The following is a 25,796-nucleotide window of genomic DNA, read 5'->3' on the forward strand; positions in this document are numbered from 1 at the left end:
ACGTAATCCCTTTAGCTATTGGGCCTATTCTCCTCCCCATCCCTGTTTTCTCTCTGTATAGATTTGCTTGGTCTGGACATTTCAGACCTATGGACTCACACAGATTCTTGGTGATTACAACTTTTCTCATCTGTACTGCACAATAAAATTTCACTGTATGCTCTAGCTAGTTTTGTAGGGTGGAAAATGTCTTCTTTCTCTAACAACGTTCTCCTAAGGTTTTCCTATTCCACCGGCTTTGGGTGTCTTCTGTACTTTAACAGGCTACTATAACACGACACTACAGACAGATTTAAAATTCACCAGCAGTAGCTGAACATGATGGTACAGGCCCACAACCCGCCCCAGGGCCAGAGGGCATCGAGTGAGGCTAGCCTGAACTGCACACTGAAAAACATTCTTTGGTGGTATACACCTTTAATTACCCCAGCACTAGGGAGGCAGAGGCAGGAAGGTGTTCAAGTTCAAGGCCAGCCTGGTCTACAGAGCGAGTTCCAGGACAGCCATGACTACACAGAGAAACCCTATCTAGAATAAAAAAAAAAATCATAAAAATAAAAATAATCACAAACACTAACTGACACTATCCTTTGTGGATACCGATATATTCCATAGATTTGGTAGCATAATCACTGTCTTTGGTATTTATTCCACACCTCTATTCTAGAGGTCACAGCTTGTCTTCTGGAAGATTCCTTAGAAAAAGGGTTTGACAACATGTCAGATTTCCAGTGTTGACAGATTTGTCTGTGCTCAGTGGATATAGATCTTTTGTGTGTTTATGCACCTACCTGTATGTTACAGAGCAGGTGCCTAGTGCACATGTGGAGGCCAGAAACTGGTACTGGGCGTATTCCCAGATGGCTGTAAGTCAGGGACCTGGAGCTCAGCGATTCCAACTGCTGGATTGTTCTGGGGATTCCATCTCCATCTTTCAAGAGGGCTGTCATGCCCACCTGACATGGATGTGGATTCTGGGCTCCAAACTCCAGTCTTGAGCCATCACCCCTGCTGGTACTAAGAATATTCTTGTTCTATGCAAGTGTTGCTGCCAAAGCCTTATCTAATTTCCTCTCTTCTAAGTTGCGAAGTTCACTTATTCAACCAGTTTTCAGTATCTTTAAGATCTGGTGAATTTACAAGTGTATTCATGGCCATTCTGAGTCTGTTCTCAGATACGCAGTATCTGTTTCTAAACTGTAGCGTTAAAAGTTTTTTTAAAAGTTGTCTTGAATTTGAAGCAGTCTCTCACTATGTAGACCGGGCTGGCTTCAAAGTCTGTATCTGTCTCTCCCTTGAGTGTTGTAAATAAAGGTGTGTAGCACCATACCTGGCTTACTTTTTCTTCTTTAAAAGCTGTTCTCATCCTTTAGTCTTGCTTTGGCATTCTCTGCTAATTTTCAGTGTTTGTCAATTCTCTTGAGCTCTATAATTCCAAATCCATCTCTGTTTTTACCTTTGCTCATCTGTTCAGCTGCAGATAGATACTCAAAGCGGTTGCTTCCACCTTTGGCCACCGCGAATGCTGCTGCTATAAACAGAAGCACGGGTGTACAGATGCCCTTGCTTTCAATTTGGATGGCTTACAAGAGCTGGAACGTAACTGTTAAGTTGTCAAACATTCAAAATGTGATACTGCTTTTTGTTCTTTTATGGAGAGGGTTGAGGATTGAACCCAGGACCGTGGGCACGCTCAACCACTGAGCGACAACTCTGGCACGTTTACCTTTAAGAGTGTTTTTAGGGGCTGGAGACACGGCTTGGCTCACAGATTTCAGAACATTTTTTGGACCAGAGTTCAACTCCAGCACCTACATGATGGTTACCTAACAACCATAACTAGTTCTAGGGGGTCCAATGGCCTTGCCTGATCTCCGAGGGCACCAAGTTCACATGTGGTACACATACATACATGCAGGCAAAACACTCATGCATACAAAATAAGTCTAAAATCAAAGAGTATATTTAGATCACATTAAGTGTATATTCTTGGCAAACACCCAATAAATACTAAGTCCCAAGCGTCTCCTCTCCACCCAGACAACCACGTACATCCCCGGCATTCGATTACTCTAGGTACCACGTGAGTGGCCGAGAGCATCTGTGTGGCTTATTTCGCCAAGCTTCAACCATGCTGAGCGTGTGTTGGTGTTTCCTTTTCTGGCTTGAATGTTTTTCGAATGTATATGCCCTTTCCCCCACTCATCTATTTCTGTACTTAGGTTGCTTCCATTTTACGGTGACTACAAACGATCCTGCTATGAGCATGGGTGTAAACACGTCAACTCTTTGCCTTCATTTCCTACCCAGAAACAGAAATTCCGCAGGTTCTGAAGAACTTTTACATAATAACAGTCTTCACACATCTTCGACAACACTTTCTTTTCCTGACTGGAATCCTGTAACACTGCTGACTTCCTTAAAGGAGCAGCGAGGCTGAGTGTCTCCCCCATGTGTGTACAGGCCATTCCTGGGTTCAACTACTTGCCCCTTTTCCTCATGAACCCTGTGGTTTTCTAGGTGGGGAGCAGCCACTGGCCCCAGTCACCTCAGACTGCAAACGGCACTCCCGCCAAGGGCACCTTTCTAACCACCAGATGTTCTCATGAGAACATCAGGCAGGGGCAGGCCACACATAGCTTATAAAGTTCTTATAGAAGATGTATATATTGTTGTCTTCCTAATTTATCATCTGGTTCCTAACACTTCGTGACAAACCTATTTTCTGGCCTTGAAATCCCTATTTTACTTGTTGCTTCCATATTAACCAGTGTGGGGTTTTAGTAGCGGAATGGGACCCAAGGGCTCACACGTGTTACTCTATGTTCTAACTATACCACTGGCCTAAAAGAAGTTGTTCTGTTTGTTTTTGAGGTAAGATCTCTCAATGTAGCCCTGGCTGACCTAGAACTTACTATGTAGACCGTGCTGTTTTTGAACTTAGAGATGCTTCTGTCTTTGCCTTCCAAGTGCTGGAACCAAAGATGTGGACCACCATACCCATCCTTTTTTTGTTTTCAAGACAAGGTTTCTCTATAGCTTTTGGAGCCTGTCCTGGAACTCCCTGTGAAGATCAGGTTGGCCTCGAATTCACAGAGATCTGCCTGCCTCTGCCTCCTGAGTGCTGGGATTAAAGGTGTGCCACCACCACCCGGCTCCATCCTGTTTTTAAAGCATCTAAAATCAGTTTAAAGTGGTGAACTTGTTTTTTTGTTAAAAATCTTTGTGATGGAACAGTTCATTTTAATCCCTACTTTCCCAGAGAATTAAAAAGAAAGAGCCAGAGCCCTGGATGAAAAAAAATTCCCAAAGTGTTTAAGTATCATTATTGTAACAACTCATAAAGCAAGACTGTGTCTGAAGAAAGTACACTTTTTGTGAGTGTCTCATAAAAGGCTGAAGTGGGCCAGGCAAGCTAGACTCCAAAGAAACATGTTTTGATTGACTAAAAGTCTAACCACAAATACTAAACTGTAGCTCTATGTAGTAAAGGAGTAACATACCTGTGAGCAGTGTTATTTTACATGAAAAATACCACACAGAAACATTTTTTTAAAAAAGATTTAAGATCATAAATAGGTCACTGTTATAACACGTTTCAGAAAGAAAAAACATTTTGGCTTTTTATAAAACAGATTTCTTTTTTAAAATCAACTCCCTCACTCGTCATTACAAGAACCTGTAACTCCCTGTCTCCTAAGGCACAGTATTTAATCAGAATGCCAACACCACCACCTGCTGTAGGAGGAACACAGGCAGGGTCCTGGCACTTGGAACAGCAAGTCTCTGGACACCATCAGTCACTGAAGAAAAAGTCTGAGCACTGTAGCTGTAGGGCAGTTCTGCTAAGCAGAACTTTTTGAATGAAGTAATTTTCTCAAACCAATTGAATTCACCACTGTTGAGGAGGGAGATCTGGTAAAAATACAGTTTCTTTAAATAATAAGAAATAGGAACGTGGATTAATAGATGGAGGCAAAGCCCTTAGGACCCAGACTAAGGGTCCTAGTTTATTACTGGTGCACACACTCCAGAGAAGGAAGAGCAGGTGGACAGGCTCCTGCACCCCACGCATAGCCTCGCTGGGACCACCATCTACACAGATGCGCTGAAATCTACAATTGGATTTTTTTTTTTAAATCTAAACCAAAAAGCTCTTTTAAACAACAGAATTAGGATTCATAATTTTAAATGTCCAGTACTCTGTGATAATGAACTGTAAAATTTTACATAATGTGGTGACTGAGTGTTAATTAAATAAACAAAAAAGCCCATACAATAAGTGATTGTCCACAGACAAAACACGGGACGAGGTTCATGATTGAGTTAACCATGGAGTGTTAGTCAGCTGTAAACGTCTGAAAGTTATCAGCGATTGTGCCGGGCGCATTAGAGGACAACAGGAGCGAGGGGAGCCGGTCTGTCATTCCAGTTCTGACAGGGTGCATGGCCTTCGGAATTCCTGTCCACGTTCATGCAGCCATTTGTTGGATACTGTGAGGAGAAAAAAAAAATTATTCTCATCTGAAAGCGCAACTAGAACAGTTTCAGCACGGGTTAAAAGCTTAAGATTAAAACTCAGATAAACTTGACAATGCTGGAAAAATCAGATTTCATGTTTCTCTGCTGAGGCTGAAATGAGCTGCAAGGGGGACAACATGGATGGAACACAGCGCTTTCCCTACTCCAAGTTCTGCCCCCGAAACCCAGACAGTCCTCTCATCAGCTGATGCTATCACATCCTCAGTCAGCTGTCTTAGTTACAGAAGGTTTTGGTTTTGAGATGGGCTTTTCTGCGTAGCCCTGACTATTCTGGAATCCACTCTGTATACCAGACAGGCTATCCTTGAACTCAAAGATCTGCCCGATTCTACCTCCTGAGTGCTGGGATTAAAAGGCATACACCACTACAGCTGTTTTATATATATCCTTTTTATATACATTTTTAATTGATATTTATTGAGCTCTACATTTTTCTCTGTTCCCCATGCTCCCAATTTACTCAGAAGATCTTGTCTTTTTATACTTTCTACTTCCCATGTAGATTAGATTTATGTAAGTCTCAGTGTCCTCATTGTTGTCTAGGTTCTCTGGGATTGTGGTTTGTAGGCTGGTTTTCTTTGCTTTATGTTTAAAAACCACCTGAGTGAGTACATGTGATAATTGTCTTTCTGTGTCTGGGTTACCTCACTCAAAATAATGTTTTCTAGCTCCATCCATTTTCCCCTCAAAATTCAAGCTGTCGTTATTTTTCTGCTGTGTAGTACTCCACTATGTAAATGGTACCACATTTTTCTTATCCATTCTTCGGTCGAGGGGCATTTGGGTTGTTTCCGGGTTCTGGCTAGGATAAACAAAGCTGCTATGAACACATGTCCTTGTGGCACGATTGGGCATCCTTTGAATATATACCCAAAAGTGGTATTACTGGGTCTTGAGGAAGGTTGTTTCCTAATTTTCTTAGAAATCACCACACTGACATCCAAAGGGGTTTGTACCAGCTTGCATTCCCACCAGCAATGCAGAAGTGTTCCCTTTTCCCCATAGCCTCTCCAGCATAAGTTGTCATCAGTGTTTTTGAGCTTGGCCATTCTTTCAGGTGTAAGATAGAGAATCTCTGTCTGATGTGGGGTTAGTGAAGATCTTTTCCCATTCTGTAGGCTGTTGTTTTATCTTGTTGACCATGCCCTTTGCTTTAAAGAAGCTTTTCTGTTTCAGGAGGTTCCATTTATTAATTGTTTCTCTCAGTGTCTGTGCTGCTGGGGTTATATTTAGGAAGTGGTTCCCTGTGCCAATGTGTTCAAGTGTACTTCCACTTTCTCTTCTATAAGGTTCAGTGTGGCTGGATTTATGTTGTCTTTGATCCATTTTGGACTTGAGTTTTGTGCATGGTGATAGATATGGGTCTATTTTCATTCTTCTACATGTTGACATCCAGTTACGCCAGCACCATTTGTTAAATATGCTTTCTTTTTTCCATTTGGTATTTTTTGCTTCTTTGTCAAAAAGTGTTCGAAGACGTGTGGATTGATATCCGGGTCTTCTATTTTAGATTCCATTGGTCCTCCTGTCTGTTCTTATGCGAATACCAGGTTGTTTTCAGCACTGTAGCTCTGCAGTAGAGTTTGAAGTCAGAGATTGTGATGCCTCCAGAAGTTCTTTTATTGTACAGGATTGTTTGGCTATCCTGGGTTTTTTGCTTTTCCAAATGAAGTTGAGTACTGTTCTTTTGAGATCCTTGAAGAATTTTGCTGGAATATATATATATGGATTTCTTCTCCCAAATTTTCTACCCCATTTCTGGTATTACAGAATAAGTCAATGTCACTGACTTGGACAAAATACTTGAACTAGGTTGCCTACACTGGTTACTGTTAACTCCCTGGTACATAGTCTTCATCAGCTGGCCATTTTTTCTTGTATCTTTGAGTCAAAACCCTTTGCTGCTGCTTTAGAGCACTCACATGATGAAGAAGAGCCTTCAGAGCTATTTCCTTCCCAGCCAGCCTGTGCTCACTGAGGTCCAGCAGTTCCCAAGCATCATTTTCAGTGGGGGATTGTAAGGTCTTCCAACCAAGCCTCCTTACAGTGGTTCTCACCAATGGACACATGTAGATGTGAGCATCTAACATGTGGTCACTGACATACTGTAATGTACACACTGGATTAATATGTATTAAACTTGTTTCGTTTCCTATTTTAGTTGTTAATGGAGGCAATCCTATGCCTGTATGGTCTGAGAGGAGGGCCTCTTAGGTGCTGCCTGAGCTTTAGCCCAAATCGTTTCTGGCATTTAACACACCTAAAAAGTAACTGATGTGCTGAGGAAACAAAAATAAGCCTTCTCGGGCATTGGTCTGCGCTCTGCCACATTCTGATTACCCATTAGTTCACGCTCTCAGACTGTGACCTTTTGAGGGCAAGATTCTAACTTTTCAACTTGGGAGTCAACTAATCTAATGCTTCTGGAAAACTAGGTGAAACAGAGCACCCACCCTCAAACAATCTCACCAAAATGCTCATCTAAGGGGTGCAAACTTATACTCAGATCAGGGACAGGCTGAGTTGGATCCTGTACAACGTGAAGCCAGATGGCAAATCATGCGAGGAGGCATTTTGTTTTAAGGTGCAGGTTATAAAATTTCTAAGAGAATACAGGAACTATTTACCCCATTTGTTTCCAACTAGCACGGGACAGGCTGCATGCCGTGTACTGTAATCTCCTTCTCCACTGGCAAACAGATTATACCAGAAGACAGCAGTGCCCTGTGGAGAACAATTCAAAATTATCATCAAATAAAACGCTAGGTTCTCACTTTTCACAGCACTTCTGTTTCCTGCTCCTTCTACGGTAGCTCACGCAGTTCACTAATTCTGTGAGTCTATGGCTTGGAGGCGTTGTCTTGATCATCTGGGAGTTATCATAAGGGTGGATGACAAGAGAGTGTTTCAGTCGGGCATGGTGGCGCACGCCTTTAATCCCAGCCCTCGGAAGGTGGAGGCAGGCGGATCTCTGTAGACCAGGCTGGCCTCAAACTCACAGAGTGAGAACAGTCCAGCAATATGGAGAGAATTATATGAAATCAAATCCTGGGAATTAGAACTCAGTTATTATACTTGTTCCTCACCCAACCTTTACTTTGAGATGAATGTAGTCTGCAAATGTAACTCAGGGCTGGAAAGATGGTCCATGGGACCCAAGTTCAGTTCCTAGCACCCACACGGCAGCTCACAACTGTCTGTAACGCCAGGATCTAACACACATATACAGAAAAAGACCAATAAGATAAAAATAAATACAAGAAAATGTAACTCATTTCCTGGGCCACAAACTGCACGTGCAACTCTACTTTAGGAGGAAAATACCCAACAAAACTAAGCCCCACAAACCAAGTGAGCTTACTTTTTTGGGCCAAACACTAGCCCCCACTTCAGGAAACACAGTGGCTCCTCCGGCAGACACGTCACTCATCTGCAAGGGAAACAATTACCTTCAGATAAAATTACATGAAAAACCACAAGATTAAAGAATTTATATTTATTATAAAGGTAGCCTAGAACAAAAGCACAAACCTTAATTGAAAAAGCACACGCATCAAGGAAATCCATCCTAGTGAAGAGTTTTAAATACCACCACAGGCAGAAAATACCAAACACAGCCCAACTATGGGATGTATACGCCACCTCTAAAACAAATGACTTAAAAACATTGTGCCACCATGCCCTGCTAAACCACGTATTCATTCATTTCCGAGACAGGGTTTCTCTGTAGCTTTGGAGCCTGTCCTGGAACTAGCTCTGTAGATCAGGCTGCCCTCGAACTCATGGAGATCTGCCTGCCTCTGCCTTCCAAGTGCTGGGATTAAAGGCGTGCGCCACCACCACCTGGCAAACCACATTTTTTTTAAAGACTTATTTATTATGTATACAACACTCTGCCTACATGTATGCCAGAGGAGGGCACAAGATCTCATTACAGATGGTTGTGAGCCACCATGTGGTTGCTGGGAATTGAACTCAGGTCCTCTGGAAGAGCAGCCCGTGCTCTTAACCACTGAGCCATCTCTCCAGCCTTCAAACCACATATTTTAAAAGTAAGGGTTACACCACTAGCAGATTTTATTTTCTAAATGTAGTAATATCCTAACTACATGTTTTGTTTTTCCCAGTGCTCAAGATCCAGCCCAGACTTTGAGCTACAGCCTCAGTCACCACCTGCTCTTTTTACGTGACTGTGACTTCGGAATTCATTTCAAATGGTGCATGGTGCGAGCCCATGCCCCTCATCCTGAACCTGGGCAGAACTGAGGGTGTGGTTTAGAGGTGGAGTGCTTCCCTGGCAGGTGTGATTTAAAAACAGAAAAAGGACACTGTATGACTTCTAAAAACAGGCTGTAAAAATATCATGTCCATGTAGAATTTTCTTTTTGGGAGACAGGGGATTTGTGAGAACCACGAGTTGTGAGTAGGGTGGCCAACAGAGACCCTTTTGCCTAAGCCTTCCAGAAGGGCCAAGTGCTGGACAAATGAACGCGACTGCACGAGAGATCAACAGCATCGTGATGTTAAACCCAGTTAAGACCTCTGCTATAGGAGGAAATAAATGACAGCTATTTAAAACCATTCAGAACATGCATGAGACCATAGGTTTGACCCCTCTCCCTCACTGAAGGAAAAATCATTTGCGGGTGATCTGTTATGTAACAGAAAGTTGGATGAAGTGGAACAAATATTAATTCTAGAGTTGGGCATGTAGCTCAGAGGCAGAGTGCTTAGCATATTTTAGGTCCTGAGTTTAACTATTCTCTCCCTCTCCCTCTCTCTGATATGTTCTAGTCTGGGTGCTGATTAGCAGACATGCTCAGTTTGTGAAAAGCCGTAAAGCTGCACATTATAAAGTGTGCACATGTAGAGAACGTGTATGGGCAAACAGTCCATATTCTAAAATGTGGAACATCTCCAAGTACTGGAACTATCAATAATTTTGTTGTTTGTTTTTTTCTTTAAGATTTATTTATTTCTTGTGTATAAAACATTCCATGTATGCCTGCACACCAGAAGAGGGCACCAGATCTAATTTCAGATGGTTGCAAGCCACCATGTGGTTGCTGGGAATTGAATTTAGGACCTCTGGAAGAGCAGTCAGTACTCTTAACCTCTGAGCCATCTCTCCAGCCCCTGGTTTTGTTTTTCAAGACAGGGTTTCTCAGTATAGCCCTGGCTGTCCTGGTACTAACTCTGTAGATCAGGCTGGCCTTGAATTCAGAGATCCACCTGCCTCTACCTCCTGAGTGCTGGGATTAAAGGCAGGCATCACCACCACCAGGCAATAATTTTTAAAGAACACCCCTTCCACTTTGAGACAAGCTCTCATAGTCAATGCTGGCCTCAAACTCACTATACTATATACCCAAGGATGGCCTTGATCCTTCTGCCTTCCAAGTACTAGGACTACAAGCATGCACCCCCAAGCCTGGTTTGTGACATGCTAGAAATCAAACCCAGGCCTTCCTGCATGCTAAACATATCATAGAGACACACCTCCAGCCCTTTTTCTATTTTGAGACCCAGGTTGGCTTTGAAGGCACTATGTAGTCAATAGGAGTGATACCAAATCAACTTCATATAACCTACCAAAAAATCAGTTGAGTCATGAAATGTAGCTGTAACTTACATAGAACAGCCATGTAGCAATTCTATTTCCTGTCCCAAGCTCTCTGAAAGCATCCGGCTCATCTTTCTGTGGATAAAGCAGTAAACGTAAGTAAAGAACACACCCCAAATATACGGCCAGTGTTCTGTGTCCAAACTAGCCTCTCAAGTGCTTGACTCAGCCCTCACCCTGAAGACTTTTGGGACAATTACTCCAAACTCCAGACCTGTCTTCCGAGTGAATTAGTGTGTTGTATAATGGTGTTAGCAGAAATTCAGGACGGGGGAAGGAAGGGACTGTGTAGTAGGTGAGCAGAACTGCAGGGAGGCTTGTGATGTATAGTGAGATGCCTTAAACGTGACAGGAATTACACTAAGTCACGAGTATTAGAGTGCAGAGCCCGCTCAGAAATGAGAACTGGTGAAACAGTACTGAGCATTGTGAGCACACCGACTGCGTGCTCCTGGTTGGTACTGTGCTGCAGTTATACAGACACCAGTCCTAGGGTGGGGAAGGTACATACAAGGACCTCATAAAATGTTTTAGTATCAGGATTTAGAGGAAGAAACAAAAGTGTTATTTTTGCAGGATTCCCTAGAAAAAGCACACTGGGACCTGAGAGAAGCAGTAAGGCAGCTGCTCCAGGACGCTCTACCCTGAAGAGTGAAGGGGCTTGTGGATCACACGGCAGTGTTAAGAGGGTCAGTGATTATGTGAGACCTGATTAAATGAAGATTTGATAATGACACACTTAGTCTCTCATTCAATGAGCTCTGTTTCATACCTATTGCCCAATTCAATCACTTATCTTTCTAAAAGTTAACATTTTTCTATTTAGAATTTCCCTTTGCTTATTTTTCAAATTTTTGCTGCCCCTATCTCTTACGGCTCTCACATAGTATACAGTATTTAGTGTCCGGCTGCACCTTATCGATTCAGTTTTTCTTTTGCTTGCTCCTGCCACACTGAGGAACATTACCAAACTGAGCAACTTTAATCCTTCTCATCTACGCATCAGTAAAAGTCCCAGAGAACAGCTCCCCTCTCTTTCAAGCCACTCTTTCCGTTCCTGACGATGACTCTGAGGGTTATGGGAAACCTCAGGCTGGTAACCTGAGCTCCAGGTGCTGACAGCAGTGCCGCTGGACACCTCACCCCCACTGTCCAGTGTGACTAGGGAACAGTCTTCCCCTTCTTCCAGGCTCACCAATGCATTGAACGGAATGTCTTTTTTGAGTGGTTTTGTTGTTTTCTGCAGACTTCTCAGGATCTCCTGGCACAACTTCCCAGCAGGCGGTGGATTTTTATAGGTGGACGGAATCAACAAAGATATTCTTCCTGACCACACCTAACCAAGTCCTCTGAGCGGTCTCCTCAGCTGGGCCTGGTTTCAAAGCATCTCCCTACCTTATCTCCTCTCTCTTCAGGCTCCAGTCCCTACTGTAGTGAGATAGCCCACTTACTGCTCAGTTATTGTCTAGGTACTGCCCCAGCCGGGCTGGCCCGTAACCTGGAGTGGAACTTAGTCTCTCACTGAAATCATCATTACAATTACACTCTGCCCACTCCCCCAGTAAAGTCTACCTGTATTAAACAAGCATTGTGAAGATGTCTTTAACTAAATCCATTTACGTTTAGCTATGCCATGTTTATAGTTTCACATACCCGTGCAAAGTCAAAATGGGGTTCATATTGTCCTCCAACTCCATAATTTGCTACCTGAGGGAAAGAAACAAAATATGAATAAGAACTATTAGTATATATATTAAACATATATATATATAAAACCCAAAAAAAATTCCTGAGAACCCCCATTTTGACCTCTTATATTGTAAGGTAAACTTAAAAAAATTTTTTTTTTTTAATTTTTAGACAAAAAAGGGGAAAAACAGTGGTATAGTATTTGGTGGTTTTGTTTGCTTGGTTGGTTTTTCCAGACAGGGTTTCTCTGTGGTTTTGGAGCCTGTCCTGGAACTAGCTCTTGTAAACCAGGCTGGCCTCGAACTCACAGAGATCCGCCTGCCTCTGTCTCACCTCTACCAAGGCTGGGCGACCATAGACTAAGCAAACTAAGCCTCTCTCTCCTCCCATTTTAGATTCCCTCTAGTGCTGGGATTAAAGGCGTGCGCCACCACCCGGCAGTATTTGTATTTTAATAAATCTGGCCTGAAGACCAGAGGTAAAGCTAAAACCACTGGAGGTTATGATGACACACACCTTTAATCCCAGTGGGGGACAGAGGCAAATGGATCTCTGAGTTCAAGACCACCCTGGGCTACACAAGATCAATGAAGAAACAAATCCGATGGTGGTGGCTCACACTTTTAATCCCAGCACTAGAGGGAATCTAAAATGGGAAGAGAGAGAGGCTTTTTTTGCTTAGTCTATGGTCGCCCAGCCTTGGTAGAGGTGAGACTTTCTGTAGTGGCTTTAGCTTTGCCTCTGGTCTTCAGGCCAGATTTATTTATCAAAATACAAATACTATACCACTACACATCACGTGTGTTGGAACCTGTGAAGGCAAGAAGCGGGGCATCAGATCCTCTAGAAATGGAGTTTAGCAGATATTGTGAGCTACCATGTGGGTGCTGGGAACTGAACCCTGATTCCCTAGAAAAGCAACAAGTGCTCTTAAACACTCAGCCATCTCTCCAGCCCACACTTTAACAAAAATAAGTTTTCTTTTACATAATTTTAAAAAATTATTTTAGGTTAAAGGGAAGAGGCTCACACCAATTCCTGCTGTAAGGTCCTAATACTTCAGATGGTGACCAGGATGCCCCAGTAAAGGAGGCATTTGGTCTAACTCCACTTCATAGGTGTAACTTAGGACACAATATAAAATGAGGATTTTTTTAACACTATTCTCCAACACAAATAGACAGTTAAGAGCACTACTATGACAAAGAACAAGCCATCTGTAAATTATTACACTGTACACGTTACTGTTATGTTGAGGAAAAAACTGGATCCTCTATGAAGGAGAAAAGTAACAATTCTCGAAGGTTTTAAAAGTAGGGTAAACCGATTAGGGAAGAAAAAACACCTCACAATGAATGGTTTCTAAAACCATCAGACAAATACTGAGGAAGAGGACTGCCACAGAGTGAGTGACAATTTCAGCAGCTCTCAGGCAGGTGCCCTGCTCTGCAGTGACCGTCAGCTCAGCTGCTGTGCTGTATTAGCTGCAGCGGCATAAAGCACAGACCGCGCTGCTAGTTCTTCATTTAACAACTTACTACGCTAACCTACACAGGAGGACCAAGGACCAATCCAAACCCTTTCCAAGGCTGACACTGAGTACTCTGCAGGTCACACACAGCACAGCTGTACTTGTGTCGTCTGCTTATGCCCAGTGATAAAGCTATGGCAGTCTACTTAGGAAAACAGCCTGAAGGCTCTTCAGAGGTTAAGTGCAGGGCTGCCACATGAGTCCACTCTCATTTGTACACACACTCACAAAACACATGTGGGAAGCTCCCATGTTTGGTCCTACAAAAACTTGTATGTAGAATTATTCACAGCAGCAAAAAAGCAGAAGTAACCCAGATATCCACCAACCGATGAGCAGACAGCTCAAAGGAGACTCCAAAAGTGGGGATCCATGCTTCTTAGCAGCATAATGCTTAGTCAAAGAAACCTGACATAAAAGCCACATAATAAGTAAATCCTATATATAAAATATCCAGAATAAGTATATTCATAGAAGCACAAAGTAGCTAGTGGTTGCCAGGGGCTTGGGAAGTGGAAAAGGAAGAAGTTACTGCTCAGGGCATGGACAGTTTCTTGCTAGGGTGATGGAAATGTCTGAAAATCAAGGTGATGAGGTCATAACCAAGTAAATATACCTAAACCAAGGTAAAGTGTATGACATACAAATTATGTCAATTTAAAGAATACCTTTTAAAAAGCCAAATTTACCCCAGCCACTCAACAAGCAGAATGGGTCTAGAAATTATCAAGAAAAATTAGGACTAGTGGGATGGCTTGATGGTAAAGGCACCTGCCACCAAGCCTGATAACTGGAGTCCAATCCTGAAGACCCACAGCATATATATTCCCATGCCTTTACCATGATAAAATAAAAGTAATTTGAAAATGTGAAAGGTCAGAGTATGCTTACTACTAAGTATAGTATTATATATCTTTCATTTTCAATTTCTGCAGTGGATTATTAAGGTCTTTGAAAGCTATGGCTTACAGGGTCACTTACAGTCCTCGGGTATTAGACAAGCCTGTTGTTCAGTGCCAGGAACTCTATCAGGAAGAACCTCTTGAAGAAGTGGAAGTAACTGGTGCTTACCTGTAATTCCTCTGCTGTGGAGACATCTAGTCCGGTGAGATCCTGTATTCTCATATTAATTCTAGATACCACAGGGTCCTCATAGCCAGACAGCCAAGCACTAGGACAAGAACATAGTACTTTTATGGCTACTGTTTCATTAAATAAAAGCCCAATACCTGCCATTTTCAAAGCAACAAAGAGAACATTCAATTTTTAAAATACGTGTTAAGAGATCAAATGCACACAGGACATTGTGCATGCTAAACCAATGCGCTACCATCAAGCTTCCGTCTCAGCCTGTAGCTTTCCCCTAGCTTCACTGCGTCGTTCAGGGTGACCTCTACCTCCAACTTCCCTTGATTCAGTCTCCTAAGAACTGGGATAACTAGTGTGCACGACCACACCCATCCAGGATAATAAACGTTCAGCTCACCCCCTTGATCTCCTTGTCTGAGGATATCTTTACTAATACAATTTCTTAATAGTGGAACATTCTGCAGTTAGAGAATAGACACCTTGTGTTTCTATGGAACACTGCATTAATATAGGGAGACTATTAATGCTATTCCCTATATCGAGAACCCTCTTTCTGCCCTCCTTCCTTTTCTCTCTCTCTTGAGACGAGGCCTCATCAGTCTCCTGAGCAGCTGGAAATGCAGGAGCACACTGCCTGTTTACACTGAAAATTCCTGAACTTTGAGGAAAACACACGTTAAGCTGGAAACAATTCTTTCTTCTACACAAAATATAGAAACTAACTAGAGTAGGTCGAAGGGTTCTGGAGTTGCTCTACAATCATGTTTTATTGGGAACAAATTCATGCATTATTTGCTTAAATAAGTTTTACATACATATTGCTGGCAGGAAGATACAATGGTGCAGCCACTGTAGAAGACAGTTAAGTACTTCCTCTAAATGTCAGGCATGGTTAGATCACCAGCAATTCTACTCCCATTTAGATAAGTTAAATCGTAAAGTATAGAAATGTTCGTAGCAACATTATTAATAGCTAAAAAGTAACAATCTTAATGTTGATCATTTTATGAACAGACAATACAAATGTGGCATATCTAAAAACACAAATTATTGTGCCATTAAAGTAATAACGCAAGGATACATGGTGTAACATAAAATCTTAAAAACATGTTAAGTGGAAGAAGTTAGATACAAAGGGTCTCATGTTATATGATTCACTTATGTGAAATATGCAGAATAGGCAAATCAATGAAGAAAGTAATTACTGGTTGCTAGGGAGTGGTATGGGGTGGGGGTAGGATGGGTAATGAATAGCTCCATTCATGGATACATGAAAAATGTTTAAGGAGTCTGGGGGAAATGGCTCAGTAGATAAAGTGTCCAGGTCCTCAAGAGATAGATACTGGATCCTAGGACAAGCCTGCTAGGTAGACTAGCCAAACTGGTAGATTTCAAGTTCAGCAATAGATCTTCAGTTAAAAAAATAAAAACAGAATGAGAAAGAATCCTGACATGAACCTCTGGTCTCCACATGACACATGAAAAAAGAAATCAATGTTTAGTGCATGTTACTACATAAAAATGTCTGGAATTAAATGATAAGTACACAACTAAAAACTTAAACAACTGGAACACATACTTCAGAAAGGTGAATTTGACAGCTATGGCTGAAGTAGATGTTTTGATTCCAGGGTTTGGAAGCTCAAACAGCATTTGGAGTTTGAAGCCACCCTGAGCTATAGAAGAAAACCTTGCCTAAAAAACCAAAACTTAGGAAATTTAAAAAGAAAAAGCAATGCTGTGGGCAGTGGTGGTGCACGCCTTTATTTTAGCACTCGGGAGGCAGAGGCAGGTGGATTTGAGTTCAAGGTCAGCCTGGTCTACAAAGCAATTACACAGAGAAGCCCAGTCAAAAAAAAAAAAAAAAAAAAAAAAAAAAAATACTAAATAAGTAAAGAAGAGAAAAGTGAAAACAAGGCTGGAGAGATGGCTCATAAATTAAGTGTATTGGTTGCTCTTCCAGAGGACCTGGATTTGGTTCTCAGCACACACATGGTGGCTCACAATGGTCTGTAACTCCAGTTTTAGGGTATCTGCTAAAACTGGTCAAAGTTTCAGGCATCGAATGCTACTGGCTATAAATAAGTCTTCTGTTGCCAGTTATGATGTATAACATCAAGTATGACTACGCCTTTTTCAAATAACCCAATAAAGCTACTTCTTGGGGCTATAAAACTGGAATACTTAAAAAGTCTGAAATATTGAATAGGAGTTAGCTTTAAGAAAACAAATATTTGTGGACCACTTTCAACAGAAGTTACTTGAAAATGGGAAGAGTCCAATGACATCCTTGTCTGAGGATTCCTTCATCACGTGTATTTTATATATAGAAGCTTTCAGAAATGTAATCCAAAGCACTCCATTCATGCAAGTTTGATTTTTTAAGATTATAACAGAACCACATCATTTCCCATTTCCTCCGTTGAAGTTTTGTTTTAAATGATTCTTAGAAGCATCCAAATCAGGAGAACTTAAGATACTTACTAGCTTTAGGACTGTAAAAATGTCAAATCCACGTGCAAGTCTCTGAAATACAGTAACAGCTTTATGGGGGAGGTTTTGTCTTGAGACGGGGGTCCCCCTATGTATACCAGGCTGGCCTCAAACTCAGATTCCCTAGTCTCAGCCTCCTGAATGCTGGCATTACAAGCTATCCTGGTTTGGTTTGGTTTTGTGTAGCCCTGATTATCCTGGAACTTTTTAACATGCAGACCAGGATAGCCTCGAACTCATAGAAATGAATGTATTCCTGAGGACACGCCCCATCATGGCAGCTTAAAAATTGTTCCCTGTTCTCCTTTTGTGTACTACATGCACACACAAACATGCACACGTACACATAAAATGTAATTTAATGAATTTTAAAAACTGAACACAATTTTTGGGATACTTGGAAATCTCATGCCATTTCCCCTCCCTGCGCCAGAACTTGTATTTTCATCCCATTCTTCTAGTCAGTGGACTCAGAGGAGGCAGAGTAGTAGGTTAGTGGGGACTTGTTCTATCTACCAAGGCACAACAAGCAACCTGGCTGTCCCTACACCTTCTCCAGTTGTGACATTTATTGCGTGCCAGAGATGGGCTAACCATGCTCAAATAGCCAACAACAAAAATGACCTGATTCCAAGTATCAATTGTCAACCATGGTGGCACCTGGGAACATAGCACAACAGGAAGATGCTGAAGAGGCTGAAGCAGGATGAACACAAGTCCAATGCTAGCCTGAGCTACACCTTAGGCTGGAAACATACGAGAGGCCTAGGTTCAACTTCTAGTCCTACAAATTAACAATATAAGAAAAAATCTTAAAGGTAAAAAATACTAATTTGAGAAATCTTATTCCAGAGCTATAACAAAAATATTTATATAACTGACAACACCATAAATTTCCTGTTACATAAAAGCTTGTATTAAAAGTAGTATCTTTAGGGCAGGCAAAATAGCTCAGATCATGCCATGAAAACCCGAGTTCCATCTCCGCTAAAAAATAAATCAATAAATAGTAATAAAAAGTGTGTAATTCCAGTCCTCCTATGCAAAGATGGGAGGTAAAGAAAGACTCAATTACCCGGAAGATCAGGAGTCAGTCAGTCCTGAGTAAACAGAGGCAAACACAGCAAGAAAGACCATGCTTCACCAACTGGAGAGAGAACCAACTTACAAATTCAGAGCAGCTCTGATTTCTTCATGTCTACTCTGGCATGTGCACACATGGGCACACACACATAATAGCAATCAATCAATCAATCAAAAAACTTAAACTTAAAAATTAGTAGCTTCAGATTGAGTTACTTCAACTATTATTAATAAATGCTAATCTAAGCAATTACTCTCAAATATATTTAAATGTTTATAATGAGACAGGGCAGAGCTTATACTTATTTCTATAACTTTGGCATCTGTAGAAAAACTTTACTTAGCGTTAGAATCCAGCAGAATCCAGTGTAATGACATTTCTGCTTTCATTTTCTAACTTGAGAAGCCATTATCAATAGGTGAGTCACTGCTGTACTAACCTTACTTGGCCTTAGTAACACACTTTAATCTGCATCGTGATCCTTAACTGTTACTTCTGCATCGTGATCCTTAACTGTTACTTCTAACTGTTGCTGAACGAAAGGAATTGAAAGCTGACTTGTAGGAGCCTCACTGTCCTTCTAGGCATTTCTTTTAGAACTATTGGTGACCACAGACTAAGGCAGAGTTTGCCTTGGGCCTTGCACTGTGCAGAGAGCCTTTAGGGAGTTCTCTCAACATAAGACACTTCTCATATCAGCATTGCTGGAGCTGCACTGGGCATTTTATACTTATCAATGAGCTGGAAATGCCGGAAACTGCCTGGATCAATCTGCTTATTGGTCCATTATGAAAATCAAGCACAGACATCAAAACCTTCCCCTGACATCTACATCTTAGAAACAATATCATATTTTGTCGAAATTAGATTCTCAAAAAAGAACACTCCAAATATGCCTCAATTCTCTCCATTGCTCCCTTACCTCTTAGATACTCTGTACTGTGCTGTGGTCAATTTCCCCGTCTCAGGGTCATGTACTGTAGCTCGGCTCAGCTACGAAAAGAAAAAAGAGAAAGGACAAGGGCTTACACTCCAGCAGGCCATTGGGCTTTGTTCACTTTTTTGTTTTGTCAAGCCACAGGTGATTGGAAGGATTCCGATTGGTCTGCATGGCGGGTAATGGGTCGAATCAGCAAAACGTTCAGAAAGGTGGCAGAAGAGCAGCCACTTCTAAGTCAGGAGAAAATGGCTGACGGAATTTGACTGCAAATGCATTTATTGTCCTTTCGCTTTTTTAACTAAAGTCATTCGCGGCTGTATGGAATGATCTGAGGCAGTGGGTTTCACAGGAGCTTCCCCAGGTCTACAAGTTCAATGTTCTTCAAATATAGTTTGCAAAGTATTCGAAATTAGTTCATCATTTTAAAACTTTCATCGGGATGAAACTGCTTTCCAGTCTCTCTGCATCATCCAGGTCAGCAGGGTTCACAAGCCCTTTGAAAGACTGAGCTCAGAAGCAGAACTGCCCTTTCCACGGCCAACTTTTTGGCAGCCACTTTAAGTGAGAAACTCCAGTAAGAACAGATTACTCCACAATGACAATCAGATTAAAGGCGAAAGACAGTCGTCGTGCAGGAGGGAGTGAGACATGTCAGCACTCCACCCCAGATGAAGGGATTGCTGCTTCTTCATTTCCCACTCTCAACAAAGGGCTTGAAAAGGAAAGGACCAGGCAGTTTCCTGAGTGTTTAATACCTGACCTTAAAAATACAAAGCACTTAATTCCTGAAACATGAGTCCGAACACAGATAAAACAGAACTTCTAGTTCAAGGGGAAGCCTGTGAAACACAAAGCATGCGTCCATGCGTTATGCTTCTATGTGTAAGGCGGCCACTTGAGCTGGAGACTGGAAATGATCTACTTCTGTAAACAAGTAAGAATTCCGGTAGGATGTTCAAGACACTCTTAGGAGGAAAAATATGCAGCATACAATCTCTTACCTTTTGCTAATTCTGTAATGTACCGTCTCCAAGTCTCCTGTTATTGGGTTTGAAATGGTGGCTCGCCTCAGCTGTGAAGCCAACCATCAAAATAATTGCATTACAAGACAAAAAATGAATCACATTTCCCTAACCAGTCAGACCTCTCTGTTTTCTTTTTCTTTAAACAAAAGAGGGTGAATAGGAAAATATCTAAATACCCTTCCAATCACCTTGTGTTGAGCCTTAAAAGTCAGTTAGATTTTTGGTGTGTTTCTTAAAAATTATTTTAATTGCTTTTCCACTGCATGAATACAGGCCACACAAACAGAAAAGACTGGAAATTAAATTTCTTCAATACTTAAAGAGAATGTGATGAGAAGAAAAATTCCTGAAATGTAAAGTACAATTTATGGCTTCAAGAATGGCTGTTTGTGCAGGGTGGTTGTGGCACATGCCTTTAATCCCAGCACTCAGGAGGCAGAGGAAAGAGGATCTCTGTAAGTTTAAGGCCAGCCTGGTCTACAGAGCTAGTTCTAGGACAGTCAGGGTTACACAGAGAATCCCTGTCTGGAAAAACAAAAAACAAAAGACATATTAATAATAATAGTCTACTCTAAAACCTCGGATTGTAACTCCAGTGAGACATGTTTACAAAGGTTAATAAAATTTGTTTTAAGGTCATTTCTTCATCTTAAGGGATAACATAACTCAGTGATATACACAGTAAAACAGCCTTTCTGCGTGGGGAGAAAGCAGGGCAGCTGGGGTTAGAGGAAAGACTACAGCCACGACAAGCATTCCAGACTTTCTAAAATGGGGAGGCAATTCTGACATGACAAGCAAATTAACTAGTTGTCGCTGAATTTATTCATCAAAAACAATCCCAACTAGAGACTTTCTATCTCAAAAGTGAATTCCTAACAAATATCCTACCAAGAAACACTGGTAAAGTGGGTCTGAAAAGGACTGAATTAGGAATTCAAAAGAGAATGAGAAAATACGGAGTCATTCTGCTTGGCAGCTGATGTGTGAGAATGGCCCCGGACAGCACCTGATGCCCTTTGTACTTACAATGTCTTCTTTTTAACTTTTTTTGATAAGACCAAAAAATGTAAGTTCGGAAAAATAATAAAACTTTAAAAATTTCAAGTTTATATGGACAACATGAATTGGACTTATGGTTTGTTTTTCTTCTTTTTGGGGTACGGCCACAAGGGTGGGAAGTGAGTGTGATCAAGGTGCGTGATATAAAATTCCCAGAGTCAATAAAAATACGTCAAGAAATTAAAAAAGAAAATTTCAAGTTTATCTAAGCACATATACACACAGTCAGCAAATGCACCAGCCAAACCAGCTGCCACCAGCTTTAGAAGTAAAAAGCAGATGCTGCTGTAACCACAGTATTTATTCACATGCCCTTTGGCTGCTTTTACACCAGATGATGAAGTTGAGTAGCTGGGACAGAGACCACACAGCTGACAAAGCTTGAAAAAACACTGACTACCTTGACCGTTATAGAAATGCATCAACCCCTACGTATTCCAACAGAAAAAAATAATAATCAGAATTTATTTAATAATCTCTACAAAAGCTTGCATTGTATTAATAGATGTGCTGTTTTAAAGAACAAGATGATGGGGAAACAAAGGACAGAGGGATGGTCTCCACAGTCTCACACAAAAGACAAGTTTCTATGCCAAACACTACATGTGTAGAATTAGGCATAACTCACATTCAACTATTTTTCTTGATAAGATAAAGGGCTGGAGAGACGGTTCAGCAGTTCCTCAGAGCACTTTGTTGCTCTTCCAGAGGACTGAGGTTCGATTCCCTGCACCCACACGGCAGAACACAACAATCTGTAACTCATGTCCCAGAGGATCTGATACCCTCTAGCCTCCATAGGCATTGCGTGCACATAGTACATGGACACACATGCAAACAAAACACCCATATTCATTAAAGAAAATTAAAAGAATATATATAAACTAAAATTAGGAAACCATAATACTATTTTAAAATTAGCAAGATACCTATAAAAACAGACTATGTATGAAAAGGTTTAGCTTTGAATGGTACTGAAGGCTACAAAATATGGAGGTCTTCCAGTAATACAGCAAAAAACTAGTTTTTCGTAAAAGAACACAAATCTCTGGTTTCCATTACTGTTTAAAGCCCAGGATTGGGGCGTATTACTTATGTAGATAACAAACTGAGACAGCTAGCATAAACCATAACACATTATGTTGGGGCAATAACACTTAAAACCATCTAAAGTTATGGCCACCTTAGTTATCCTTCCTGTCACCTTGCAAAGAAAAGATGAACACAAACATTCAGTAAACTGAGAAGAAAAAAAGTTACCCTTGGTTTTGCTAAGTCTTTGACAACCTCAATTTCTGCATCAGAAATAATATCATGGAAACGAATAATACGCGGCTTGTCCCACTCATCCTCCTGTTTGGCTGGAGCCAGAATAAATTTAGGATTTCGGTTTCCATCATGGTAGCGGCAGAACAGCTTTTTTTGTCTCCGAGGTGTCTAAATATAAAGAAAATAATAAGTATATTAAAATATTACCCACTGTCGATTCCTCTATGGGCTAAAAACAAGAACTATGATTGCACACACACACACACACACAGAGATGGTCTCTGGAAAAGCACACAAAGCAGCAATATCCTGTAGATGTTTTGCATCAAAGCAAACATTTATGATCTTTAAAATGTTATTAATGATTCTTAGGATTTGGGGGTGCAGCTTGGTGGTAGAGTGGTTACCTGACATAAGAAAGGCACTGGGTTCAATCCCTAGCATTGAAAAATAGAAACGATTATTTTCTGGGGAAGAGGGAGGCCTCAAATAAGAAAATAAGGTAATGTTTCTTGTTTCTACAATTCTCTTATCAAATAAATTATAGGTATTATAAACATCAAATAACATTTAAATACTTATTTAAAAGGGAAAAAAAAGTATACCCAGTATTTCTTCAAAATAACCAGGAGGCAGCCAGGAAAAAAATGCAGTTTCAAGAAGGGGAAAAAAAAACAAACATGAAAAGACTAAACTAAACAAACATTTTCTAATTATTGAACAGTTAAAAGCTTGTAGTAAAAACAGCAGTTATGGTAATACTGTGTGTGTGTGTACACTTTTAGCATGCATATATGTGTGTATGCACATGTGAGTGCAGTGCCCATTAAAGTCAGAAGATGATGTTGGTCAACTCTCCTGGAATTACAGGTGGTTGTGAGTCACCTGATATGGGTACTGGGAGCTATACTCAAGTCCCTGGAAGAGCAGCAAGCACTCATAACCACTGAACTATCTCTTCAGACACATAACAGTATATTTTAACAGCAAAAGTGAAAATGAGTAGCTATGAAAAAGAGAAAGTAAGTTCTTAAAGAAACCAGGCATTTGTATTATTGAGAATGGTAACAGGACAGACAACAAAGCAAATAAATGTTTCCTTTAACCATTTGTGCACATGCAGCAATGAAATAAGCTATTGCTTTGTTTTAAAGGCAAGGTCCCTTACAGTCCAAGCTGATTTCAAACTCAAAAACCATTTGTCTCAGCCTCTAGGGTGTCTGAATGATGGTTTTACACCCATGAGTCATCATGATAAGCTTCTGGCTTTTATCTTAAACATATATGTCATATATGACATTTAACTGTTAGATAACAAATAATGTTTTTCTTCATGTACTTCAAGAGTCAAATTTAAGGCTTTCTATCAAATAAATCTTTTATAATGATGAATGCAACAACTTGAAAAGGGGATGCTTCTCTAACTATGGGCAGAGCTGACATTCATGTGGCATACTATATGGAGCCAGAATTCCACTTCGCTGGCTTAAAAGTTACTAAGGAAAAGGACTGGGCATGTAGTTCGGTTCACAGAGTGCTTGCCTAGCATGCACAAAGCTTTGAGTTGACTCCCTAGCAATGTATTAATTGGGTGTGGGCATAGATACAGAAGAACCAGAAGGTCAAAATTCCATAATCAATAAGATAAAGAGTTACAAGCCAATAGTCTGTGAGGTAGGAGATCCTGTTTTCAAAACAAGTTCAGACTCATGGAAATTCGCAAACTAATGAGATATTTGATCATTTGATATTATTATGCAACTTCTAGAAATCTATAAAGATATGATAATAACCTCTAGTGAATCTGAGTTCTCATCTTTAAAAGATTAAGTACTCTTAGAGCTTGATCTAGACTGTTTCTAAATTCTTAGCTGTGATCTAGCCTGTGGTGTGGTTGGCAGGTGGTATCTTTAGGAAAGTCACTGGGGTGTGCCTAGGTGATGCTGGAAATCCATCCTTGCTGCTCTCTGCTTCTGAGCTGCTGTGGGGTAAGCAGCTGTGCTCCACCACACATTCTCTCCCTAAGATCCCCTGCCTTGCCATGAGCCCAAAGGATGCAGTGAGTGTTATGGTTATAGAATGAAGTCTTCGAATGGATCTTTCCTTTTAAAGCTGTCAATCTCTGGCATTTTATCAGCGATACAAAGGTGTCTGACACACACATTATTATTAGAAAAGCAATGTATAAAATGGTCACAGGAATCTAATGAAGTCTTTCTATTCTTAAATTGCTCATTAGCTCCCAATAAAAGCAAAAGCTTATTGATAGGAATCTGTGATTCTGTTCATGAATAAATAGGAATCTGTGATTCTGTTCATGATGACGCAATATACACATCTGTGGTTAGTGGTTAGACTGTCAACATTCTGCAATGTCTAAATAGAAACCCTAACTTTAATTTCTTAGTAGACAAAGAACTTAAACATATTTTCAAGAGTTTACACTTAGAAATACTTACTCTAAAAATTCACTAACAATGTATGTCTGCATCATTTTGGGAAACAAAACAATGCGTACCACATGCACATTAATGCATTTTCATCCATAGTAAGGCAGTATGGCACACTGTTTTGTGCAGTTGTTCTGATTTTACTCTCTAGCACTATGCACAAACACATGCATATTCACACACATACAATTAACTTTTTCCACTTTACCATTTTGATACCCTCCCCACGGCACAGCATTTCGTACTTCTGTCTCTCTGGCAGGTAATCCACAGCAATCCCTTTTTTCTTTGGTGTACTTTTCTGATCAGACTGGTCACCTGAAGCAGATTTATTGGTATCTTTTTCTTTAGTCATTATGTACTCAAAATATCTTAAGTTACCATTAGCTCTCTGATGTTCAGGATCTATTAGAGAGAAATAGAGTGTACATGGTCAAGTTTTCAGTTGTTCAATCATCAAAAAACTGTAATATAAACACAGGGATCTAAAGTTTATCTTCCTAATTAAAATGCTTTTGAGAAAGGAGGCACTAATGAAAGTTATTAGTACCAAAATAAGCGTAACTAGCACTGCCCTAGTCAATCAGGACATAGAGCTGCCCTGGACAGAAACACAAACAGCTCTGGCGAAAGAAGCAGTTTTGAACTTTTAGGCAGCAATTACTGCTTCTACTTTGAGAACTTTACTGACCAGCCCCAGAACAATGTTCAATCTGGTGTCAACACTTTAGAGCCTTACTCAGCTGGGCATAGTGGTGCATGCTTTTAATTCTAGCACTTAGGAGGCAGAGGCAGGAGTATCTCGAGTTCTAGGCCAGCCTGGTCTACAGAGTGAGTTCCAGAACAGCTAGGGCTACAAGGAGAAATCTTGTCTCAAAAAAAAAAAAAAAAAAAAACAAAAAGAAAACAAAACAAAGTTCTTACTCATCCATGTATTTTAGGTAATGGGAAGGATCATTTTGTGGCTACAAAGCAATCACTGTGGTAAAGACAAAGCAG

The 25,796-nt window shown here is 40.8% G+C and overlaps 1 protein-coding gene across 2 annotated transcripts in view; it reads right to left on the reverse strand.

The window, feature by feature from the left end:
- Positions 1–3,287: 3,287 nt before the first annotated feature.
- The window catches only part of P4ha1 (prolyl 4-hydroxylase subunit alpha 1), a 53,097-nt gene continuing 30,588 nt past the window's right edge, over positions 3,288–25,796 (reverse strand). The window contains exons 7-15 of one of the 2 annotated variants that reach the window (XM_050143123.1): positions 25,006–25,202; positions 22,339–22,515; positions 18,974–19,044; positions 14,457–14,556; positions 11,819–11,872; positions 10,175–10,240; positions 7,904–7,972; positions 7,170–7,266; positions 3,288–4,494 (exon numbers count right to left, since the gene is read on the reverse strand). In XM_050143123.1, coding sequence (XP_049999080.1) covers positions 4,424–4,494; positions 7,170–7,266; positions 7,904–7,972; positions 10,175–10,240; positions 11,819–11,872; positions 14,457–14,556; positions 18,974–19,044; positions 22,339–22,515; positions 25,006–25,202 — 902 coding nt within the window. In that variant the 3' untranslated portion in view covers positions 3,288–4,423. Of the gene's footprint in view, positions 4,495–7,169; positions 7,267–7,903; positions 7,973–10,174; positions 10,241–11,818; positions 11,873–14,456; positions 14,557–18,973; positions 19,045–19,992; positions 20,064–22,338; positions 22,516–25,005; positions 25,203–25,796 lie in introns of both variants that reach the window. The other variant, XM_050143130.1, reaches the window with a different exon arrangement.

The sequence above is a fragment of the Alexandromys fortis genome, unplaced genomic scaffold, assembly GCF_014885135.2.
Source record: "Alexandromys fortis isolate MF-2015 unplaced genomic scaffold, M_Fortis_MF-2015_v1.1 scaffold_9, whole genome shotgun sequence".
In the NCBI taxonomy this organism is placed as follows: Eukaryota; Metazoa; Chordata; class Mammalia; order Rodentia; family Cricetidae; genus Alexandromys; species Alexandromys fortis.